Source organism: Miniopterus natalensis, chromosome 1, assembly GCF_054644295.1.
Source record: "Miniopterus natalensis isolate mMinNat1 chromosome 1, mMinNat1.hap1, whole genome shotgun sequence".
Taxonomy (NCBI): Eukaryota; Metazoa; Chordata; class Mammalia; order Chiroptera; family Miniopteridae; genus Miniopterus; species Miniopterus natalensis.
The window spans coordinates 8,639,832-8,660,398 of NC_142081.1; the positions used below are offsets into that span (position 1 = coordinate 8,639,832).

A 20,567-nucleotide genomic window follows, 5' to 3' on the forward strand; every position below is an offset into this window, starting at 1 on the left:
TGGGCAGCCTTTCGGCTGCTGGGTCCTGAGTGAGATGAGGAGGGTGGCGTCCTTGAGTCACAAAAGCTCCTAGTGATGACGTCACTTTAGTTTTTCTTTTCTTGCTTGTGCTTTTGGTATCACGTCAAAGAAACCATTGTAGGAGTTGAGGTCAGGAAGATTTACACTGTGTTTTCTTCTAAGAGTTCTATAGTTTTAGCTCATACCTTATAGGATGGTGTGCATGTCATGGGTCCCGGAGTCAATGGCAGCTGTCGTTATTGTAAAATCATTATAGATTATGATTATTTTTATTATTTATTTTCATCTTTACTGTATTAATCTGTGATCAATTCCCATCCGGGTAGTGGAGTCTTGCTCCTTCATGAAAGATGGTATTGGCGCCTGACCCTGTTTCTGGCACAGCAAGGGGTGCGTGGGTGGAAAATTTTAAATTATTTGAGAGGAGAGAACGCTGCAGTGTACTCCCATGTACCATCACCCAGCTTCACGCATTAGCAACTTCTGACCACCCATGTTCCATCTTGCCTCACCTGTTTCTCTACCCACCCCTTGAGCAGGGTTATTTTTAAACAAATACCAGATATCCTATTTACTCTGTAAACCATTTTTGTATTCACCTCTACAAAATGAATCCACTGCTTTCTAAAAGGGATGTGCAGTGTTTTGGTGTGTAGTCCAGAGCCCCTGTTACCTCCTGAGAATGGAGAATTGAGAATTGAGGGGCAGGAATTGTGAGTGGGTGCCTCCCCTTCTTCCATGTAAGGAGTAGGTTGGCTGCAATGACATTGGGGACTCTGTCAGGACCTGAGCTATTGGCAGAAGGGCACTCCCTGCAGCCTGTGCTGCCATGGGGTTAGGAGGGGAGGTGTCCTGCTCCAGGCACCAGCAGGAGAGTTGACCCAGGCCAGGCCAGCCCAGCTGCTCATCCTAGGTGCCGAGCATGCCCCTTGTTGTCTGCTGGATTGGCCTGGGCAGGATGAGCTCAGAGACCTCAGGTCAGGTTTGGCCCCGAGAGTCCATGGGTTGCAGAATCATGAGATTCCTTTTATATCCATGATCTCCTATTGCCCACAGCACCTTCCTGAGATAGTTGTTATTATTTTATATACAAGGAAACAATTTCAGAGATGAGCTGTGGTTTCTTTCCACAGACATAGAGTAAGTGGTGGAGGTAGGATTTGAACTCAGGGACTTCTACCTGCATTTTCTATTAGATGAAAGCACATCCTTGCTCATTTCCTGCCCATAAATGGAACTGCAGAGGAAACAGTAACTCCAATGTTCATCCCAGTCCTCTCGTTTGGCTCAGATTCTCAGTGGGGAAACCTTGACTCCCTCTAGTACTGCAGAGGGATTGTTGGTGTGCCTCTGGGCACCACCATCTTTTAGTATTCTGTGGGCTTGGGGCCTAGGGGGCGTCTGGCTGGTCGCTGTCCTTCTGTCCCCTCAACAAACAGCCAGCATTCTCTATTCCTCCGCCTGGCCCTGCTGACCCAAGGCTGTATGTTTTTGCTTTTCCAAACCCTGTAGTCTGCTCAGAGCCAGGCTCCCCCTAGGATCCCTTCCTAGGTGTTCTGCAGCAGGCCCTCTAAGGGACGTGTGTTTACCATTTGCCATGGAGACTGTTTGCGCCTTTGCCTTTTCCTCTCTGAGTGGTGATAAAATGGTCCGGGCGCTCACCCTTCCAGCAATTTGTTTGGTAATTCTAAGAGGCTTGTGAAAAATGCATGAGGCCTGGGATACAATAGATAAGCTGAAAAGCTTGGAAGAAAATCCACTTGTGGATAGTGGGGTGATTGGAAAAGCTCTTTCTTTGCCCTCTCTGTCCTGTCCCAACAGAGATCAAGTTTAAGAATAATTCCTCTATTAATGCTGATGCTTTCATCCCCGGTCAAAAGCTGGTTGGCGCCTGCTTGTCACATATTTTCCCTTTTCTTCTAGCTTCTTCCTCTCATGTGTTTGGCTTAAATTCCTGTCTTAATGACTCTGAGCTCCCTCTTTAAAGGTCGCTGCCCTGAGGCATAAAAGTGGAGCCAGAACCAGCACTGGGGGCATTTTTGAGGGGGAGGCAGTGGGAGGGCCGAGTTTTGTGTGACTGGGCCAGCCCATAGTTGCTAGCATCTCTGATCCTGCCCCTTTTCTAAAGGAAGGCAGGAGGATGTGTGTGCCTCTCCCCTTACCTGTGATGCCCTTACCTGTGATCCCTCTAGCGCACAGCTGCTGTCCTTTTCTAGAACAGCTCCAGTGTGAGGCCTTGAAGTCTGCCTTCGTAAACACCGCTCCTTGCTTTTCTCCAATTTAGACTTGAGTCAGGGAAAACCCAGATCCAGATCAACCAAGTGGCAGGTGACAATGGCAGCCTGGTTTTCTTGATTTCTGGTCCCTTCATCTTCTCTCTGCACCAGGCGCTTCCATGTGTTGGAGGAGCAGGGAGGACAGTTCAGTGCTTTTAGTTTATAACCCAGAATATGAACTTGTCGGCTAGGATTGTGGGTCATCACAATCCCTTATAGGTAAAGCTTTGGCTCATCCACGTGTCTGCTGCACTCCACACGACTGAAGTTTAGGGGTTTCATACATACGTGTGAATCTTGGTGTCTCCTAAGTCACATGCTCTTACAGCAGCGTAGGCCTGGTTCAAGGACCGGGGTCTGATGGATTGGTGCCAGGGTCTCTTGGGGAGGTGCAGGCACTCAGGTGAGGCTGAGGTGTGGGCCAGAGAGAAGATAAACCTGTGACCTGAGGGTTAAACCTTCCCTAAGGACACCTCACAGCTTGTCCCCATGTTCCCTGTGAGTGGCAAATGTGGGCTCACCTGCATCAGCTGTTGGCTCGTTTTGTCAGACCAGGGCAGTGGGCCCATTGCTGAGCTGACTTGCATACAGTCACTTCTCTTAGGAGGAGGCAGAGGAAGAGGCAGAGGCCGTGCAGGTGGCTTCTGCTCTGCATTGAGACCTACAGAACGTGTGCAGGGAGAGGACCTTCAAGGGGTGAGGGTGTGTAGGCCCCTTGGAGTTGAGGGGTGTGGGGATGGGAAGCAGCCCTCCCCATGTGTGCGCTGCTACCCTTTAGGGACGGACACATTTTTTTCTTTTTAATATATCTTTATTGATTTCAGAGAGAGGAAGGGAAAGGGAGAGAGAGAGACAGAAACATCAATGATGAGAGAGTCATTGATCGGCTGCCTCCTGCACACACACCCCTGACTGGGGATGGAGCCCGCAACCCGGGCATGCACCCTGACTGGGAATTAACTGCGATCTCCTGGATCCTAGGTCGAAGCTCAACCACTGAGCCCCGCCTGGCCGGGTTGGACGCATTTTTTTAAACATTCAGAGACAAGGACACACATGAACCCATAAGCAGATCTTCTGGTATGAGACACTGTGGGGAGCCGATTTCAGAGACGTAGATATGAATCTCTGGCATTTGTGTTTGAGAGTCTTAAAAATGATTGCTGGGAACCAAAATAGGTTCACAGAAAAGAATACTTCCAGACAGAGCTTTATTTGTGCTGATAAGGTTTACTAGAAAAGAAGCATTACAGCTTTTTCCCCTGTCTTTGCTGACCCCACAGGCTGCTCTTGTAGACTGGGCAGGGAGGCGGGTGAATTAATCTGGTTTATTCATTCCCTGGGGTGACCATTACAAAGTACCACAAACTAAGTGCCTTAAATGGTAGAAATGTATCCTCTCAGTCAAGGCGGCTGGAAGTCTAAACTCAAGGTGTCTGCAGAGTGTGTTCCTTCCTGGGCACTCAGAGAGCATCTGCTCCATGCCTCTCTTCTAGCTTCTGGGTTGGCCAGTGGTCCTTGCTGGTTCTTGCCTTGTAGCTACATGACGTCCATTGTTGCCTTCACCACCACGACCCCACCCCCCACCCCTCCCACCCCACCGTGTATCTGTGTACAAATTTTCTGCATCTTAAAGACACCGTCAATGGATTAGGACCAACCCAACCTAATCCATTATGGACTCATCTTAGCTTAATTACATATCAGAAGACACTGTTTCCAAATAAGGTCACATTTGTAGGGACCAGGGTTTAAGACCTGAACAGATCTCTTGGGGGTAGGGGTGGGGACACATTTCATTCCACAGTAACAGCAGCTGCTGAATGGCCTGCCTTACACCCAGTCTCCTCTCTGAGCTCTGCTCTTGTTACTCCAGCATTCCACAGTTTTATCCTTAGAACTATGGAGTCTCAGAGCTGGAGAGATGGTCTCATTTACTGTGTCTGCCTGACAAGCTTGCTTTAGCCCACTCGTGGCTTAGGGCTTCTGCAGTCGCAGAGGTGACGGGTGGCAGGGCCAGGAGCCCTAGGGTCTTTTCCTAGAAACATTATGCTCTCTTTTGTTGAATTCTGTTACAGATTTTAGTTTCTGGCTCCTCATGTACACTAGTGTTCTTTCCCTAGGAAGATTGTAACTTCCTTAGGGACCAACTTTTCACAGTTCCTCTTGCATTTCCGTAGTCTGCCATGCAGCTAGTAGGTGTTAAAGAAGCACTTGTTGGAGTGAGCACTGGAGGGCCAGGGGGTTGCCTGTGCAGGTATCTCATTGCCAGGCCTTCCCTCAGACCTTCTAAGGATTCCTGTCATTTTACTGAGCTTCGTCGTCTTAGTGAGGAGAGCGCTCTTTTCCCAGAATTCTCAGCAAGAGCTCGGAGCCTGCCACTGATTGGACCGACTCGCGTCACACGTCCTCCCAGTGGCCCTAGGTGGCAGAACGCCCTGATTAGTCTAACAGAGTCCCGTGATCTGCGGGGCTCAGTGGATGGGGGCCCCAGAGTTGGGGGAGTGAGAAGACAGGGAGGGATGTGGAGGCATGTGGGGTGAAGCCTTACTTGTCACCTGCCTTTTAGCGTCAGCTTCCCCTCTCTAACCAGAAGGGATGTGTTTTCAGGAATACATCGATGCCCACCCTGAGACCATTGTCCTGGACCCCCTTCCTGCCATCAGGACGCTGCTTGACCGCTCCAAGTCCTACGAGCTCATCCGGAAGATTGAGGCCTACATGAAAGGTATGGGCACAGGTGGCTCTGCACCGGGGGCAGGTGGCCCACCTCTGGTCATAAGGCAGTCATTGCATGGGGTGGGAGGAGGGGGCTCTGGTCTTTTGAAGTATTTTGGGACTGGAAGCAGTTGAATTCCAGGGGCAACACATCCTGGGGACGGCCCTTCCTCCTCCCTCTGTGACCAGCAGAGTTAGGAAATAAAAACCCCAGAGAGCTCTTTGGGGGAGTGGCTGCAACCACTTCAACACAGCTTTGTTTTGTTGTGAAGCCATGGACTGGCGATGAAGTGTCCCCATAACACAGTGGTAGAGAGCAGGAATGTGTGCAGAAGAGCCCAGCGGGCGGGCGAGTGCAGTTATGTAACCAGGCAAAGGAGACAAACAGAAATTAAAGGGCATTTAATCAAATGCATGGAGCTGTGCAGTGTGGCAGCTAGACCTCGAGGGGACGCCGTGTTCTAGGACCAGGAGTCTCCCTCTTCACTGCAGGAGCTCCTGCTGCCAGCTGTGGCCTCCTGTCCCTGGGGACTGACTCTCCCCGCCTCCCAGGCAGGGCAGCTATGGGGGAGTGGAACTGCCTTTCCAAGGTGTTTGTTTATGCATTTTTGAAAGATTCATGTTAACAGCAACCTCCTAGTTCTCTTTGCCTGCTCAAGCATTCCCTGCAGAGAGCTCTTGTTTAATTGTAAGGAGAGGTGCTTTGCCTATGCCCTGGGGCTTCGTGGGGATTCATCTTAGGGGTAGGAGAGGCAGCCCCTGCTCTGCCATCCAGACCGTGAGTGTGGTCCACACATGCCATCTTGAACCCTGACCTGGATGGAGGCTTGGCCTCAGGTGTTGTTTTGTGTGATGGTGGGATCAGTGGGCAGTTTGGCTCACAGGACCATTATGGGAATGATGAGAGCAGCATTTATTGGGTATGTGCCAGGTGCCTGGTAGTGGGTTAACCCTTCTCCTTATGTTCTCTCTTCCTGTGCTCATAAAGGAGGACATGGCCTCCTCCCTAATTTTACAGATAATACCCGAGGCTCAGAGAGGTTAGCAGACCTACTGACATCACACAGCCTTTAAGCAACAGAGCCAGCATTCAGCCTGGCCTCTACTCAGGCTCCTTGGCTCCTAACCCCTGAGCTTGACTTTTCACATCTATGGCCAAAGGGCCCCGCATCTAGCAGGCATCTGGCATAGGTGCAGCCACAGACCCTGGCTAGGGAAGTGCAGGAGCGCTGGTGCTGGACCTGGCTGTCCTGTAAGGGGTCTCGAGACCTGTTTCTCTGAGTGCCTGGCATTCATTGGGTGGGGTAGAGCGTGGACCTGACTTCCAGGGAGTGGAGGCAAGTAGGCAGGCTTTCCCAGCACACCAGCGCCCTTTCCTCCTTGGAAATGGAGTGGTCAGGGACAATGTCAACTCCCTTCCCGTTGTGTTCCTTTCCTGGGTCCAGCCAGAGTCCCCAGGTGAGGAGGAAGATACAGAGTGATGATTTGGAACATTGATTCTGGAAAGGAAATCTATCACTTCCAGGAGGTGTGTGTTGGACTGGCTGTGTGTGAAGGGATAGGAGATGGAATTAAAAGACGAGAAGTTCCGATGAGTGGGAGGAGGTACAGGTTGGCAGCCATGGTTCATGTCCTTGATGAGTCCATTAGAAGAGTGATGGTTCTAATGGTGTTCGGGAGGGACCTCGAAGAAGACTTTCGCAAGAGCACGGGCTTTTGGTGGAGACAGACTGAGGTTGTATCCAAATCTGGGCTTCAGCTGCCGTGTGGTCTTGGCTAAGTCCCTGCTGGTTTTCTGTAAGATGTAGATAGTAAGTGGTTTATCCATGGCTCCGGGGCTGGGATAACTGGGATGATGTCTGACAGGCACATAGCCCATTGGGGTCACTGGGGAATGGCAGCTGGTGTTGCTGCTCTCTTATGATGGCAGCAGGTGAGTCATCTGGATTAGATCTTGGAGACTTTAGGGCTGGAGATCAAGGGTGAGTCCTGGCTTGGAGTATGAGCCTGCACAGTCGGGGAAGCAGGGGACTAGAGGGGGGCTGGACTTGCAGGATGCAAAGGATGTAGGGCCATCTCCCTGGTGGGCAAGTGTTGAGGAGTGGCAGCCTGGGCTTCCCAGACAGGGTAGGAGTGTGAGCCAAGCGGGGAGAGTTGAAGTGTGGGGTGCATGTGAGGGACTTGCAGACCACCAGGCCAGAGTGGGGGCTTGGAACACCTTGTGCAGTTGAGGGGACTTCATTTGTGTGTGAGATGGTGAGGAGAATACATTTAATCATTATTTTTAAATTTAAAATAATTTTTTTAATCCTTACCCGAGGATATGTTTATTGACTTTTATTATTTTTTTAGAAAGAGGGGAAAGGAGGGAGAGAGAGAGGGAGAAAAAGAAAAAGAGAAACATCGATCAGTTGCCTCCTGTATGTGCCCATACTGGGGATCAAACCCACAACCTAGGTATGTGCCCTGACTGGTGATTGAACTCACCGCCTTTCAGTGTACAGAACGGTGCTCCAACCAACTGAGCCACACTGGCCAGGGAGAGAATACATTTTGGATAGATCAGTGCAGACAGGGCCTGGATACGGGTTCTAATTGCCATTACCTGTACCTGTTGTGAAGGCGACACACCCAGCCACAGGCCTGAGGGACTGTTGACCAGTTCCCAGTGGAGAGAATCAGACCCTACTCTGCTGGGTCCAGGAAACCTCAAACCTGGATGTCCTTAGCTCAGGAGCTGCCTGCTGGGGGGATACCACCTCCAGGCCTAGCAAGAACTGTGTACGAACCCTAAAGACAGCCTTGGTCTGAGGCCAGCAGGAATTGTGTGGGTGGGTGGGCCATGACTGAGCCACTCTGGATTTTCCTTATCGAACACACCAAGCCAGGCTGGTATTCTTCCTGGAGGGCAGCTAGGGCTGAGACTTCCTAGAGCCTTTTCCTGCCCACCAGGGCTGTTCATGGGGAAGACTGCTGGCTCCCCCACTCCCTCCCAGGGCCGGCTCTCCTGTGCAGATGAGAACCTCCTCTGGGATGCGCAACCCTGGCTCTCCTCCACCCACTCCTGCTATTCCTGGGGGGACGCAGCCCTGTTAGGCGTGCTGTAAACAGCTATAATTACCCTTGTAAATTCCTCAGACAGTTAGAATAATCCAAGTGACACCGCTTTTGTGTTGGGAGCAGGGGCTTCATGGAGACTTCCAGCCCCCGTGCTGAAGCTGCTTTCCCTGTCCCCGGGATCTTGGGCAGCTGCAGAGAAGATGGGCAGGTGGGAGGCTGCTCTGCAGGGGTTGGGTTGGCCGTGGGCTGTGGGCTGTGGGCTGTGGCACAGGGAATACTGTTCCAGGAAGAACAGCGGAGCATTTGGACTGGGGTCTGTGCTCGGGGCCAGCCTTCTCCTTGCAGAGCATCAGGGAGAAGGCGAGGCCTGCTGCCCGGAGCTCCCAGCCGCACCTGTCAGAGGGCCTACGCAGCATCGGCGTGGTCGTTGCCGTCTCACTTTTACGTTCCCTGAGCTCTTCTCATTCTGGAGGGGAAGCAGGGTCCTTTCTCTACCTCAGACCTGTCAGCCTCAAACCCGCCCATTCGGTTAGTATTAAAGTTGCTGCAACAACAGAGACCAGAAATTATGGTGGCTTAAATGAGACAGATCTTCATTTCTTTTTCATGTACAAGCCCAGAGGAAGGTCACCTGGTTCTGTGTGGGACAGCAGGGACTGAGGCTTCTTCCAGCTCATTGTGTGGTGTGGCCCTCCTGGTCCAAGGTGGTGCTAAAACTCCAGCCATCACATCTGTGATCTAGACATCAGGGTGGAGAAGGGGCACTAGAAACAAGGAAGCAGGAAAGCAGCCCTGGCTATCTTTAGGAAAGGTCTGGAAGCTACAGCATGATGCTCTATTCACATGTCATTGGCAGAACTTACGTCACATACTGAGCTGCTAGGCAGTGGGGGAACGTGGTCTTTATTCTGGGTTCTATGTGCCCAGATGAAATGCTAAAATTTAGGAGCTTTGTCACCAAGGAAGACTGGGGAGAATGAGTTTTGGAGGACAACTAGCAGTCTGCCATGCCACTTTCTGAGAAATGGATTCCTGCATGGGGAATCCATGGGTGAATGACCTAGAATGACCATTTTCCTTCCTGCTGGCCTGGGCATGTGGCCCCAGCCTGTGACCTCAGCAGTAAATCCTTCTACAAAGAGGTCAGTAGGCTTGCAGAGTGGCTCACCCCAGAGCTCCTGGGCCTCGGGTTTTCCCTGTTTCTGGGCAGGGCTGCACCCATGCTCTGTAGCCAGAGGCACAGATGGCACTGAATGTGAATGGATCCAATTCAAACCAAGGATGGTAGCCTCCCAGAAATTAAAAACTGCCTGAGGTGGGCAAAGAGGAAGGGGACTGTGTCAGCAAGGCAAGATTGCCCTGCACACACCTTTGCACGTCTTCTTTCTCAATGGTACCCGCTTTGTCACACAGTCCTAGGACTTTGAGATGGATGTCCCAAGACCAGAGCCTGGCTCTGCTACCCCAAGCCAGGCAATTCTGGGCCAGGTTGCAGCCAGCTCCTGAACCTACTTGTGAGAAAGCACCTGGGCTGTGCTTGGATGATATGAGTTTGTCCCCTTGGTCCTGGGGTCAGCAGCTGGGGAAGTGTCTCCAGACCACAGGGCAAAGGCTTTAAGAGGCCCTTCTGAGCTGATGACAGCTGTGGGGGTGGGGTGACTTTCCCGGAGCCTCCCACACATGTGCTCTGGAGGTGACAGATGGCCATTGGACGCCAGGCCTCTCTGGGGAAGGCTGTGCACCACAGACTGAGTGGTGCTGCCTGTGGTTTTATGGGAATTTAATCAGGGTTCATCTTGGAGGCTGGATAGAAATGGAGTAATCTAGACACCAAGTGAAGAGAAAACAACATTCCTCACGGCCCAGGAGAAATAATTCCCCACAGAGCATCTGTGTAGGGATGGCGGGACTGCTGGGCATGCAGGTTACTCAGAGGTGGGGTCGGCTATCCTACCCACCCTTGGTGAGCTGCACGGTGCTCTGGATGGGAGAGGTATGAGTGGGAGGGGGCTTGGAATCGAGGCCTGGGCTCAGATCCCCATGTCCTCTGCGTTGTGTGGCCTGTGCGGGTCGCCTTTCTCCCTAAGCCTGCTTGGTCAGCGTGCAGGTGAGCACTGTTAGAATTACCTTACATGTATATATCAGCTAATTTAATTCTCACAGTGATCTGTGAGAAAGGTGCTGTCACCCCGTAGCCATGGGGACACTGAAGTGCATTGAGCTTAAGTTGGTTGAGGCCACAGAGCTACTATGGGGCAGAGCCGGAATTTGAACCCACACCTCTGGCTGTGCTGTTAGCCAGTGACTCCTGAATACGACTCCCTGTCCTTATGTGTACTGCCTCCTCCACGAGCCTGGAGGGTGTGGGGGAGCCAAGGCCATGATGGATACAGTAGATACAGTTGGGGGCTCTTCTGCCTGGGGGCCTGTGATCCCCAGAGCCTTCCTGGGAGCCTGCCACTGGCAACTGGCTCTGCTCCTGGGTGCCCTCTGGTGTCCACTGGAGACCGGCAGCTCCGCTTCAGATGGTCACTGAGTCTCTGCCCTATGTGGTTATGGAGGAAACAGAAACCCTGCCTGTTCTTTTGGAGAGCAGCAGCACATATGGAGTGAAAAAGAGCAGGGCATTGGTGCCCACAGGCCTGATCTCAAACCTCAGCCCCCCTCATGTGGCCTGGGCAGTCCCTGCCCTCTCTGAGTTGTTTGCTCATCTGTAAGGCAAGGTTGTCATCACCTCCATAGGGGGAAGTGTGCCGAAGGTCCGGTTCCATTCCCTGCAGCAAGTATGGCCCAGAGTTCAATGCTGTCAGCTCCTTGGTCCTGCTGGGAGCCTGGATTTGGGGTGGGAGACATGTGGCAGAAGCTAGTGGTGGGTGGGGACTGGAGTTGAGGACAGAGAGGATGGGGCGTGTACCCCGAAGACTGCCACTCCTGACAGGGCCAGCTTCCAGCCTGGTTTTGTGCAGGAGGCTGGAGTTTGGGATCAGCCTGCTAGGAACATCCTTCACACCTCAGGTGGGTTCCTGAGGAGCTGGCTTCTGTGATGCCCGGTGAGGCTGAGGGGACACTGTGCCCCACCAAGGGGTCTGATGTGAGGGAGGACAGGGCACCAGGCCAGGCCAGGTCAGGCTCCTGGAGCAGGGGCCATGGAAGTGGCACGGTTCCCATGAGTGATGGGGAGGTGGGGTCTTGGGTAGGTGCTTGGCTCTTGGTTCCTCTCCCAAACTTTGGGGTGTAGGGGAGAAACACTGTTCTTGTTTTCACATTGGCTGCTTCCAGCCACCTAGGCAGAGACCCCCGTTCAGGTGGAGGTAAAGGTGGAGGGTCTGCAGAGCAGGATCGTGCTTTGGGCCCCACGGTAAACCACCCCCACACTTGGGCAGGTTGAGCGCTGGCTGTGGGCCCAGCCCAGGTGAGCACCTCCCCAACTTAGGAGGCTTCTGGGTCTGAATCCCAGCCCTGCCCTGGGGGGAAAATGCTAATTAAATAATGACAGCCATTGGTAATGAAGCATCTCAACTTCATTGATGGAAAATGAAAAAACACACGTCTTAGAATCAATGGAATAAAGCAGTATTTAGCCCTTTCCACTGAGTCGATTATGGGGCCCCTCCAGCTTTTTGCAGCGCTTCTGGGAGAGGCGGGCTTCCTCCAGCACGCTTGAGGAGTCCCGGGACCGCAGGCCTCCTGAGGCCGCTCACCTCCAGCGCTGCACAGATCCCATCTGAAGTCCCTCTGTCAACCGGCAGGGCCCTGATTGCTGGTGACTCAAACCCGTGTAACCTCAGCCTCACTTCCCAGAGGCAGCCACTCCTAACAGTGGAATCCATCTTTCTAGACCCTTCTCACACACAAACAAATACATTTGTGCTTAAAAAAGAAAAAAAAATAGAAACAGTGTCATATTACACATGTTCTCATAAAACTTATTTTTTTCTCACTTAATAGATATCTTGGCTTCTTTCCACATCAGCCCATAGAGATGATGGAGCTCGGGTCTGCCCTGTCCTTTTTGACAGCAGCATATTTCAGCATGTGAATGAAAGAGTCGTAATTCACTCAGTTATATGGGGCTCGTTGCGTCGTTCCAGTTTGATTTGGGTTTTAAACAGTAAGCTGCAGTAAACATAGATCTTTGCATACTTCTGTAAAATTAATCCCTAAAAGTGGAATTTTTCGGTCAGAGATTATTATAAACATTTTCCGCATTGGCCAGTATTGCTCTATTACCCGTCAGAAAGTTTGAACGAATTTTACTTCTAGTTGTGCCGGCTTGCCAGGGAAATGATGCCTATCTTAACTTGAACTTCTTCCATTACAGGCAAAATTGAACATCTCTTCATGTGTTATTAGCCTTTTGCATTTCTCTGTGTGAATCTTTTCATGTCATTTGCCCATTTTTCTGTTGGGTTGTCGGTCTTTTTCTGATTAATTGGTTAGAGCCCTTTTTGAATTAAGGAAACCGTCTCATTGTTTCAGAACATGGACCGTTTCATTGATGGAGGTTTCATCTTTGCGCTGGGGACAGGCTCACATTTTCTGCTCTGCTTTTAGAGTATGTACTGACAAAGAGAGCACTTCAAATACTGTCTTTAAAATGCCTTGAGAACCAGCAAGGCTGCTGCGTGTGGGAGTTGGAGCTGAGTGGGGGCAGCCAACGTCTGCTGGGTCCGGAAGGGGCCGTAAATCACTGGGAGCAGCTGCCACGGAGTTAATCCACGTTTCCAGCAGCCTTTTCCACAAGCTGGACGGAGCTCAGGAATGTCCATGTCTCCACCTGGGCCCTTGTCTGGCTCCTCTGTTCCAAACTCCAGGTGCAGCAGCGCTCTGTCTCCTCCAGATGAAACAGGTCACTCACTGGCTGAGTCAGATGGGAGGAAGACTGCTCAGCAGCTCACCAGAGCAGTGTCAGGCCAGGAAATGTCAGACAGGGTCATGGCAAGGTGTGCACAGCAGGGGTCAGACAGAGTCTTGGGGCCATTTTAGGATTCTTCCTGTCACACTGAGCAAACCAGTTTTTCCTTGCACACTTCTAAGTTAAGTTGAATTTAATTGATATGAAGTCTCTCTGTCTCTGTATCCAGTGCTGGGCATCTTGGCCCCTTCGCACCCCTCCCTAGGTGACATTTCTTGCCGTATCGGCCCTCACTCCCCTCACTGCAGCCATCTAGACCTTCCCTGGCAGCCCCACCTTGGCCCTTGGTCTTTGTCCTTGGCTTCCCCTTCTGGAACACCCTCACTATCTCCTCAGGATTTGGCTCAGGCGACCTCCTCCACGCTGCCCTCCTTGCTGCATACTTCTTTCCCTGTGTGGGCCTCAGTGCTCTCCCTCTCTGTGCCCACAGACCCCGGCTGCCCTTGGTCACAGCAGCAATCCCACTGTGTTGTCGTATCTGTTCACTTCTCTCTTCCCCACCCAACCAAGGGTCTTAAGGACAGGAAGTGTGTCTTTGGTGACCTTGAATCCCCAGAGCAGGGCCTGGAACATAGTAGGCGTTCATTAAATATGCAGACTGAGGAAGGGTGTTTTCAAGGGTCAGATACAGAAGCAGGCACACGGGGGAACCCTCTGAGGCAGAAGTTCCTGCAGTGGGGGCTGACCTGTGGCAGATGGGGTCATGGGCTCAGGGCCAGGGGAAGAGGTGTCCCTGGCTATCTGTGGTAACTGGCTGTTGAGGAGGTGATGTTTGAAGTGGGTCTGAAACTGTGAGCCTAGCAGGAGAAACGTGGGCTGCCGTTCCAGAGAGCGAGCAGGCTGTCTGTGCTGCTGGAGGGTGTCTCTTGCTGAGTCCCAGAGGTCCTCCAATGCCAGTCTGGATTTAGCCTATGGATGGAGGCAGGGAGGCTGCTGCAGAGTTGGGGGAGAGATGCTACGTGCCTGGTGAGGGTGAGGGTGAGGGTGGCAGTGGGCAGGAGTAGAGGGGACAGAGCCCAGAGAGATTGGAGAGGTGACATTGACAGGCATTATGTCTAGGGTAGGTGAAGGGTGAGGTAAGGAGATAGAAATGCAGTACAGGCCACAGCCATGGTGCGCATAAGACAGACAGCAGGGCAGGGCAGTGCTGTGGGCTCAGGTGAGCAGATGCCTCCATGGGTACCGAGAAAGGCCAGGGTGGAGGGGGCTTGTAGTCGACCAGCCTGGGCCAGACTCCAGGCTTCAGCAATGAGATTCCTTTTCAGCAGCAGAGGCATGAGGGAGGAAGGCTTTCCTGGGGGCAGGTACGGCAGAGGCCAAGGCCAGGCAGGTAAGAGAAAGCAGGCTACCACCAGGAACAGAGGACGGTCCTTTCTGGGGAGAGCCCTGCTGGTGCTGAGCATAGGGCTGGGTTCAGTCCTTCTCATCAGTCCTGCTGCCACAGTGGGGAGTCTAGGACCCAGGTCAGAGCCCCCTCGTCTCGCCCCTCCCCAAGAGCTTTTGGAGGAGACTGCTATGGAGTTCTTACCCTGCCACCTCAGAGGACTCAGCAGGGCCAAGCACACTGTCAGGCCGGCAGGTGTCTTGTCCCTGTCATTTTTCACTCACTCATCACTGCCATCTCCATCTCTTTGGCTCTGCAGGGGACCGACAGCCCAGACCCAACTTTATATTCTAAGCACTAGTGCTCCTCAGTGTCACGCGCTCTGCCAGTAAGTGAGCGACGGTCCCTGGGGTGGCGTGGATGTTTGTTGCCGATCTGCTTTGAGTTTGAGCTGTGTCCTGGCAGATGGATGGACGAGCAGGCTTGGTCTCCCTCCTTTTTGCTTGATGTCAAGAGCATTGTTTCCAGGCAGGAAATAGCACTCTTTGCTCCTCCTGTCTCCATACAGAGCAGCTGGGCGCTCTAAGCTGGTCCTGGACTTTTTAAATGGTGGAACTTTGAGTAATGACACCAGTGAAATGACACCGGTGATGATGGTGATGGAGGGGACGGTGGACTCTGCCACCATGCCTGCTATGTCCCGGCTCCTGTTATATTTTATGTATTAACTCATTTGACCCTTATAGAAGCCCTTCCGGCAGGACTGCTCTTCTTCCCTTTTTACAGATCAGGAAACAAAGGCACCGAGAGGTGAAGTAACTTCCTGAAGGCCACTCAAACCCGGGCAGCCCAGAGTATCTGTATACCAGTGTCAGGGACTCACAGCCAGCTTGATGGCCTTGTCTCCTGCTCTCTGAGACAGGAACAGAACCTTCCCTAATCCCTTCCAGGCCCACAGTCTTCAGGGGACTGTGAGAGTGGGGAGAAGTGATGAAGGGCATGGTGAAGGGCATGGCTGTTTGCTCTGCCACATACTGACCTTGAAGAAAAACTTAACTTCTTAGGCCTCAGTTTCCTCCCATGGATGAGCAGCACCCAATCCTGCCTGGAAACCCAGCTTGTCCCAGGATGCTTTTCAGGGGCCCAGTTCCCCATGGGCTGCTTTGTTGGAGCTGGGAGCGCCCAACCCCGACCTGCTGTAGGTTCCAAATGGACCTCTGGGTTGTTGGTTGGACTTCAGTGAATAAGGGGGAGCAGACCCAACTCTGACTAATAGCAGCACAGCCTTACCTAGTGCTTATTACTGCACATTGCATGCAGTCCCAGCATACAGGTGCTCACAGTGACCCTGGGTGGTGGATGATGCTGTTTTCCCCATATTGCAGAGATAGAAATTGAGGCACAGAGAGGCAGCCAGTCCAGGGTGAGACAGTGGACCTGGGCTTGGAATCCAGGCACTTAGTCCACAACCGAGCACTCTCATAGCCTACGAGGGGCGAGGAAGGGGAAGGGGAGGGGAGGAGAGGATCTGCTTCTGGGACGGACCCCAAGCCCTGGCAGATTTCCAAGTGGTTTTCATGAGTCAGGCTCCCCAGGCCCCATATCCCCAGAGCATGCTGGCTGCAAGGGCTGGAACTTTTCACGTCTTCAACAAAACAAAACGTGTTATTTCAGTTTCATCCCATCCGGGGCTATGAGTGTGCATGAAGATATATACGACCTGCCACAACCCCCCTTTCCCCCAGATTCAGCCACCTAGCCTCCAGGGGTCCTTGAGCTACAGGAAGACATGAGTCACCTACTGTGAAGGAAATGCAGAATGACATGGAAGTAGGTATTAGGGGACATATAAGGACGGAGCAGGGGGCAATTTTTAAGTGTAACTGAGGGGAATCAGCAACTAAGAGCAGATATTCTGACATATCTGAAGGAAGCAGAGGAGGGGTGGAGACCTGGGCAGTGAGGGTGTCCCAGGAGAGGTCACCCCCCCAAGGAGAGTGACCAGATGGGGGTGGAGCATTACATGGGACAGTGCATATGGTTGCTATGACAGGATGCTGGGGCCCTTCCTGGCCAGGCCTCTAGATGGGACATTATACTGGACAGTGGAAGCAGGGAGTTGTGGTGAGGACAGGGGATGCCCTCTGCGGTCTCAGGCCCGGTTGTAGATTGGAGAGCAGTTCCAGCTGCACTTCCTCTCATCTATGGGCCTGCCATCCAGGTCCTTCCTAGTTGCCTCCTCCTGGCCCGAGCCTGTGGCTGCTTTCCTAGCCATATTAGATTATTCTAAATTACTAGGTGGCTGCCATCATTGTGAGCCAAAAAGCCATTGGGGCTTTCAAAGCTATGGTCAGGCTGAAACTTGGTTCACGCAGAATACATGGGATGTCTCTCCCTGTTTAGAATTCAAGAGCATGTGGCTCCTGCCCCCTAACAGTGTAACGACAGAGGGAAGGTGACTTTGAATAGTCAGGTACTGAGTCATGAATACTGGAGCCTGTAGGTTGATGGGCCATGCTCCCCTTCTCCTTTTGTTTCCAGTGCTTACAGCTCACTTTTATTTCATCTCTCACTTCATCTCACACATGTACGCTTGTCCAAGAGATGGTTCTTGCTAGACGCCTGCCTTCTCTGAGCAATGCTGGGCCAGGGGTAAGGCCCAGTCCTGACCCCAAGAAATGTACTGCTTGGTTGCTGACTCAGAACCCAAATGTGGAAATTTAATAGGGTACAAGAGTGGAGCCACCAAACAAGTCAGCGACGTGCAAGAAACATGGTACTAGAGCAAATGAGACTGCGGGTAGGAGAGAGCTGGTCAGGTGCCACAGGGAGGGGAATTGTTATATGACAGCTGTTCTTCGGGGAACTCGAGGATGCTGGGACAAGGGGGCTGTTGCCATAGAGTGGGGGAGTCCCAGAGGTGTGTGCAGGGGATGGTGAGGAGGGATGGAGAGGAGACAACTCCACGTGGAGCTAGGGTGTAGCTGGGAATGACCTTGGGCTCTGCATTCTGAGAAACAACAAAAGTTAATGTTCTCACACTTCTGGAGGCTGGAAGGTCAAGGTCAAGGGAGGGCTTGTTTCTTCTAAGACCTCTCTCCTTGGCTTGTAGGTGGCTCTCCCCGCCCTGTGTCTTCTCTTGGTTGCAACCTCTTTGTATCTGTGTCCTAATCTCTTCTTATAAGGACCCTAGTCAGATATAGGTCCTCCCTAAAGCCTCATTTTAACTTAATCACCACTTTAAAAGGCCCTTTCTCTAAATACCATCACATGAGGTACTGGAGTTTGGGACTTCAGCATGTGAGTTTGGAGGGATATAGCGCAGCCTAGAGCAGGAAGGTGAACGGGGTCAGATTGCAGAGGCCTGGAAAAGCTGCCACTTGAACTGGCTGTGGACAGCTCTTGAGCTGAGCTGCCTCATTCTGCAGGTGGGAGCTTTAGAAAGAGGAGCCAGGATCCAGCTGCTGTGTGTAGCTTGGGTTAGGTGGTGGGTAGGGTGGGCAGGATACCAGGAATCTGATGATTTGTGGGGGAGAAGATGGTTATGGGGCGAGGGTGCCAAAAAGGGGATTATTTGCTTAAACTCCAGGAACGTTTGGTCAAGCAGCTGGGAAGAAGCCCCAGTCCTGGGCCAACAGTGGCTGCCCTGTCCGTGCCCCCGGAGGACTGACGGACGGCATGAGTTGTGCTGGGCAGGCTGGGCTGCTGCAGCTGCCCAGACCCTGCGGTGGGGCTGTACTTAGGAACCGTTTCATAATCTAAAAATGCATTTTCCAAATATGGGGGAAGGGACAGCTCTATGAAGTAGCTACTGTTGCTGTCATTTTCCAGCAAGGAAACTGAGGCAGGTAAAGTTACATGGCCAGGGTCACACAGCGGATATGAGGTGGAGCTGGGATTCAAGCTTAGGCAGCCTGAGTCCCACACAGACACTCCAGGAGTATGCAGTTTGTGCAGAGGGGCCCATCTTAGTCACTGAGACGAGCAGTATAGGAAGAGCTGGGCAGGAGGGTCCTTCTCCTAGGTGTGCGAAAAGGAAGAGCTCAGAGGAGGGAGGCGGCCTGACCCAAGGCAGGGGTCCCAGGCCCAGAGGAGGCTGGAATAAAGGGCTCCCTGGGCCGAGGGACCAGCACGTGCACACGGCTTGTGAGTCAGGGCATTTGTTTTCCCCCAACTCTTTAAAGATTGAGTGAGAACCTGAATCCTGCTACCCCCACCCCCATTCAGTGACACAATGGATCTCCTCGCCCCTCCTGCATAAGGCTGCTTCCTGCCATACAACATGGGACCTTGGGAACAGGGAGTAGCCCAGGAAAGCGGGACCCAACCCAGCTCTGAGAGGCAGCATCTGGGTGCTTCGGGCCAAGAGAGGTGGGAGCCCCAGTGTTTAGTTCATTCACTCGTTTGTTAGGGATTTGGCTGTGAACATAGTAGACAAGGCCCCTGCTTCACGAGCCTACACTCTGCCTAAAAGGAGGGCACCCAAGGAGGGCACAGCAGCTCTCTGGCTCAGGCTTGAAACTTCCCACCTCCACCAAGGCCCACTGGGATGTCGCCTTCTCCTGCGGAGCCCTCCCTGGCCTTTCCAGGATGCAGTTAGAAGTCTGCCCTCCTGAGCCACACACTCCCTAGTGCCAGGGCTGGGGCTGCTGCCACCCGGCATCCCAGCTCTCCTGGGGGTCAGGAGCCCCGGTCTGCTGGCTAGAAACCTGAGCCACATGCCCGCTCCCAGCCCTCTTCTAGCATGCATGGAGTTGGGGTGCTCCCCTTGTCTCCGCTTGTGCCCCTGCTGGGAGCTGGGAGTGGCAAAGGGACCCTTGCCACTGCCTGGCTCGTGGTGGCACCTGGAACCAGAGCCTCCCCTCCCCTTTCGAGGAGAGTGTGAGCACATGGCAGCACCGGGCCCTTGCCTGCACCCCCAGGAGGGCCTGGCTTCTTTATCTGGCATTTTGCAGATTCTGTGACACTTTCTTCATCCCTGGTTCTCACTGCAACTCCAGCAAGTGGACAGGATTGGCTTATTATGGCCCTGTTCTGCTGGTCAGGAGCCCCAAACCTAAAAGGCCACCTGGGTTGCCTGGGAAGCTGCTGGAATTGCATGCCAGTCTCGGGCTGAGGTCCAGGGTGTTAGCTCACTGTCATCATGTGCCTTGCCCCCAGCCCCTCGGGTCAGTCTCAGTGTCTTCATGCCTCTGCTCACTCTCCTGGGGGGCCCATTGGCGGCAGACTGACTTTATATGCCAGGTGGGATAATTCACCATGTCGCCTTTCATCTTCCCTCATAAAACCACTGCCCAGATTTCTGAAAGTGGGACTCAGGGCTGAAAAGGTGTGACCTTCATTGCTGGTGCCCCGCAAAGAACTGGGTCCCTTTGGGAAACAACAGGACACTGTGGCAAGAACCATGGAAATGTCAGTTCCCATGGACTCCAAACCCACCTGGGAGCCTGGTCTGTGGAAATGATTTACCACAAGCACAGGCCTTATGCATGAGAGATGTTCATTGGAGTCCTATCTATGGGGAAGGAAAATTGGCACAAATGTAAATGTCTGAATCTAGGGGAAATGTCACCAGTTGGGTGACCAGGACATGCACAGTCATGGGAAAATACTGATGGCTGCATCCAGTAAAAACAATGAAAAAGGACAATTCGGTCGCAGTCATAGCAGAATGGATAAACAAGACACTTACGCAGGGGAAAGGTCTTCGGAGAAGTGAAAGCCATGCGGAGGGATGTCATTTTCAGATGGAAAAATCCTGGGTGGGGCAGGCTTTGGGGGAGCGGGAGAGAGGGCCTAACAACAGTAGCTTGAGGGCCGTGCAAACAGGCTAGACCTGGCATGTGGGTTGGGTGGCACCAAGACACACTCACCACAGGGCCTGCATCTGCCCAGATGTGGCCCAGATGTCAGAGAAGCCGGCCTGTGCATTAGGGTGCCATCAGCCCCTTCGCTCAGCAGGTTAGTTCACTCAGCAGGTGCTTGTTGAGTACCTGCCATGAAACACCTGCCACGTGCCAGGTATATTCTAGGCACTGGGCCTGTCATGGTGACCAGAACCCCAAGTTCTCATGGAACCAAGGTTCTATTGAGGGAGACAGAGCCCACATGTATTCTGCCCTCCCTGAGACACATTCCTCATGAGATGGCACCCTGATGCCCAGGACCATGTGGCAAGCTCCTGGCCGGCTGGGCCCCTCTGCTGGGCCTTCCAGCTCCTCTCCCGTCAGTGCAGCCCTGACACATGGGAGTC

The 20,567-nt window shown here is 52.7% G+C and overlaps 1 protein-coding gene across 3 annotated transcripts in view; it reads left to right on the forward strand.

The window, feature by feature from the left end:
- The window catches only part of ITPK1 (inositol-tetrakisphosphate 1-kinase), a 142,314-nt gene that overhangs the window by 96,816 nt on the left and 24,931 nt on the right, over positions 1–20,567 (forward strand). For all 3 annotated transcript variants that reach the window (XM_087818505.1, XM_087818507.1, XM_087818506.1), the window contains one exon: positions 4,908–5,025. In XM_087818505.1, coding sequence (XP_087674631.1) covers positions 4,908–5,025 — 118 coding nt within the window. The remainder of the gene's footprint in view (positions 1–4,907; positions 5,026–20,567) is intronic.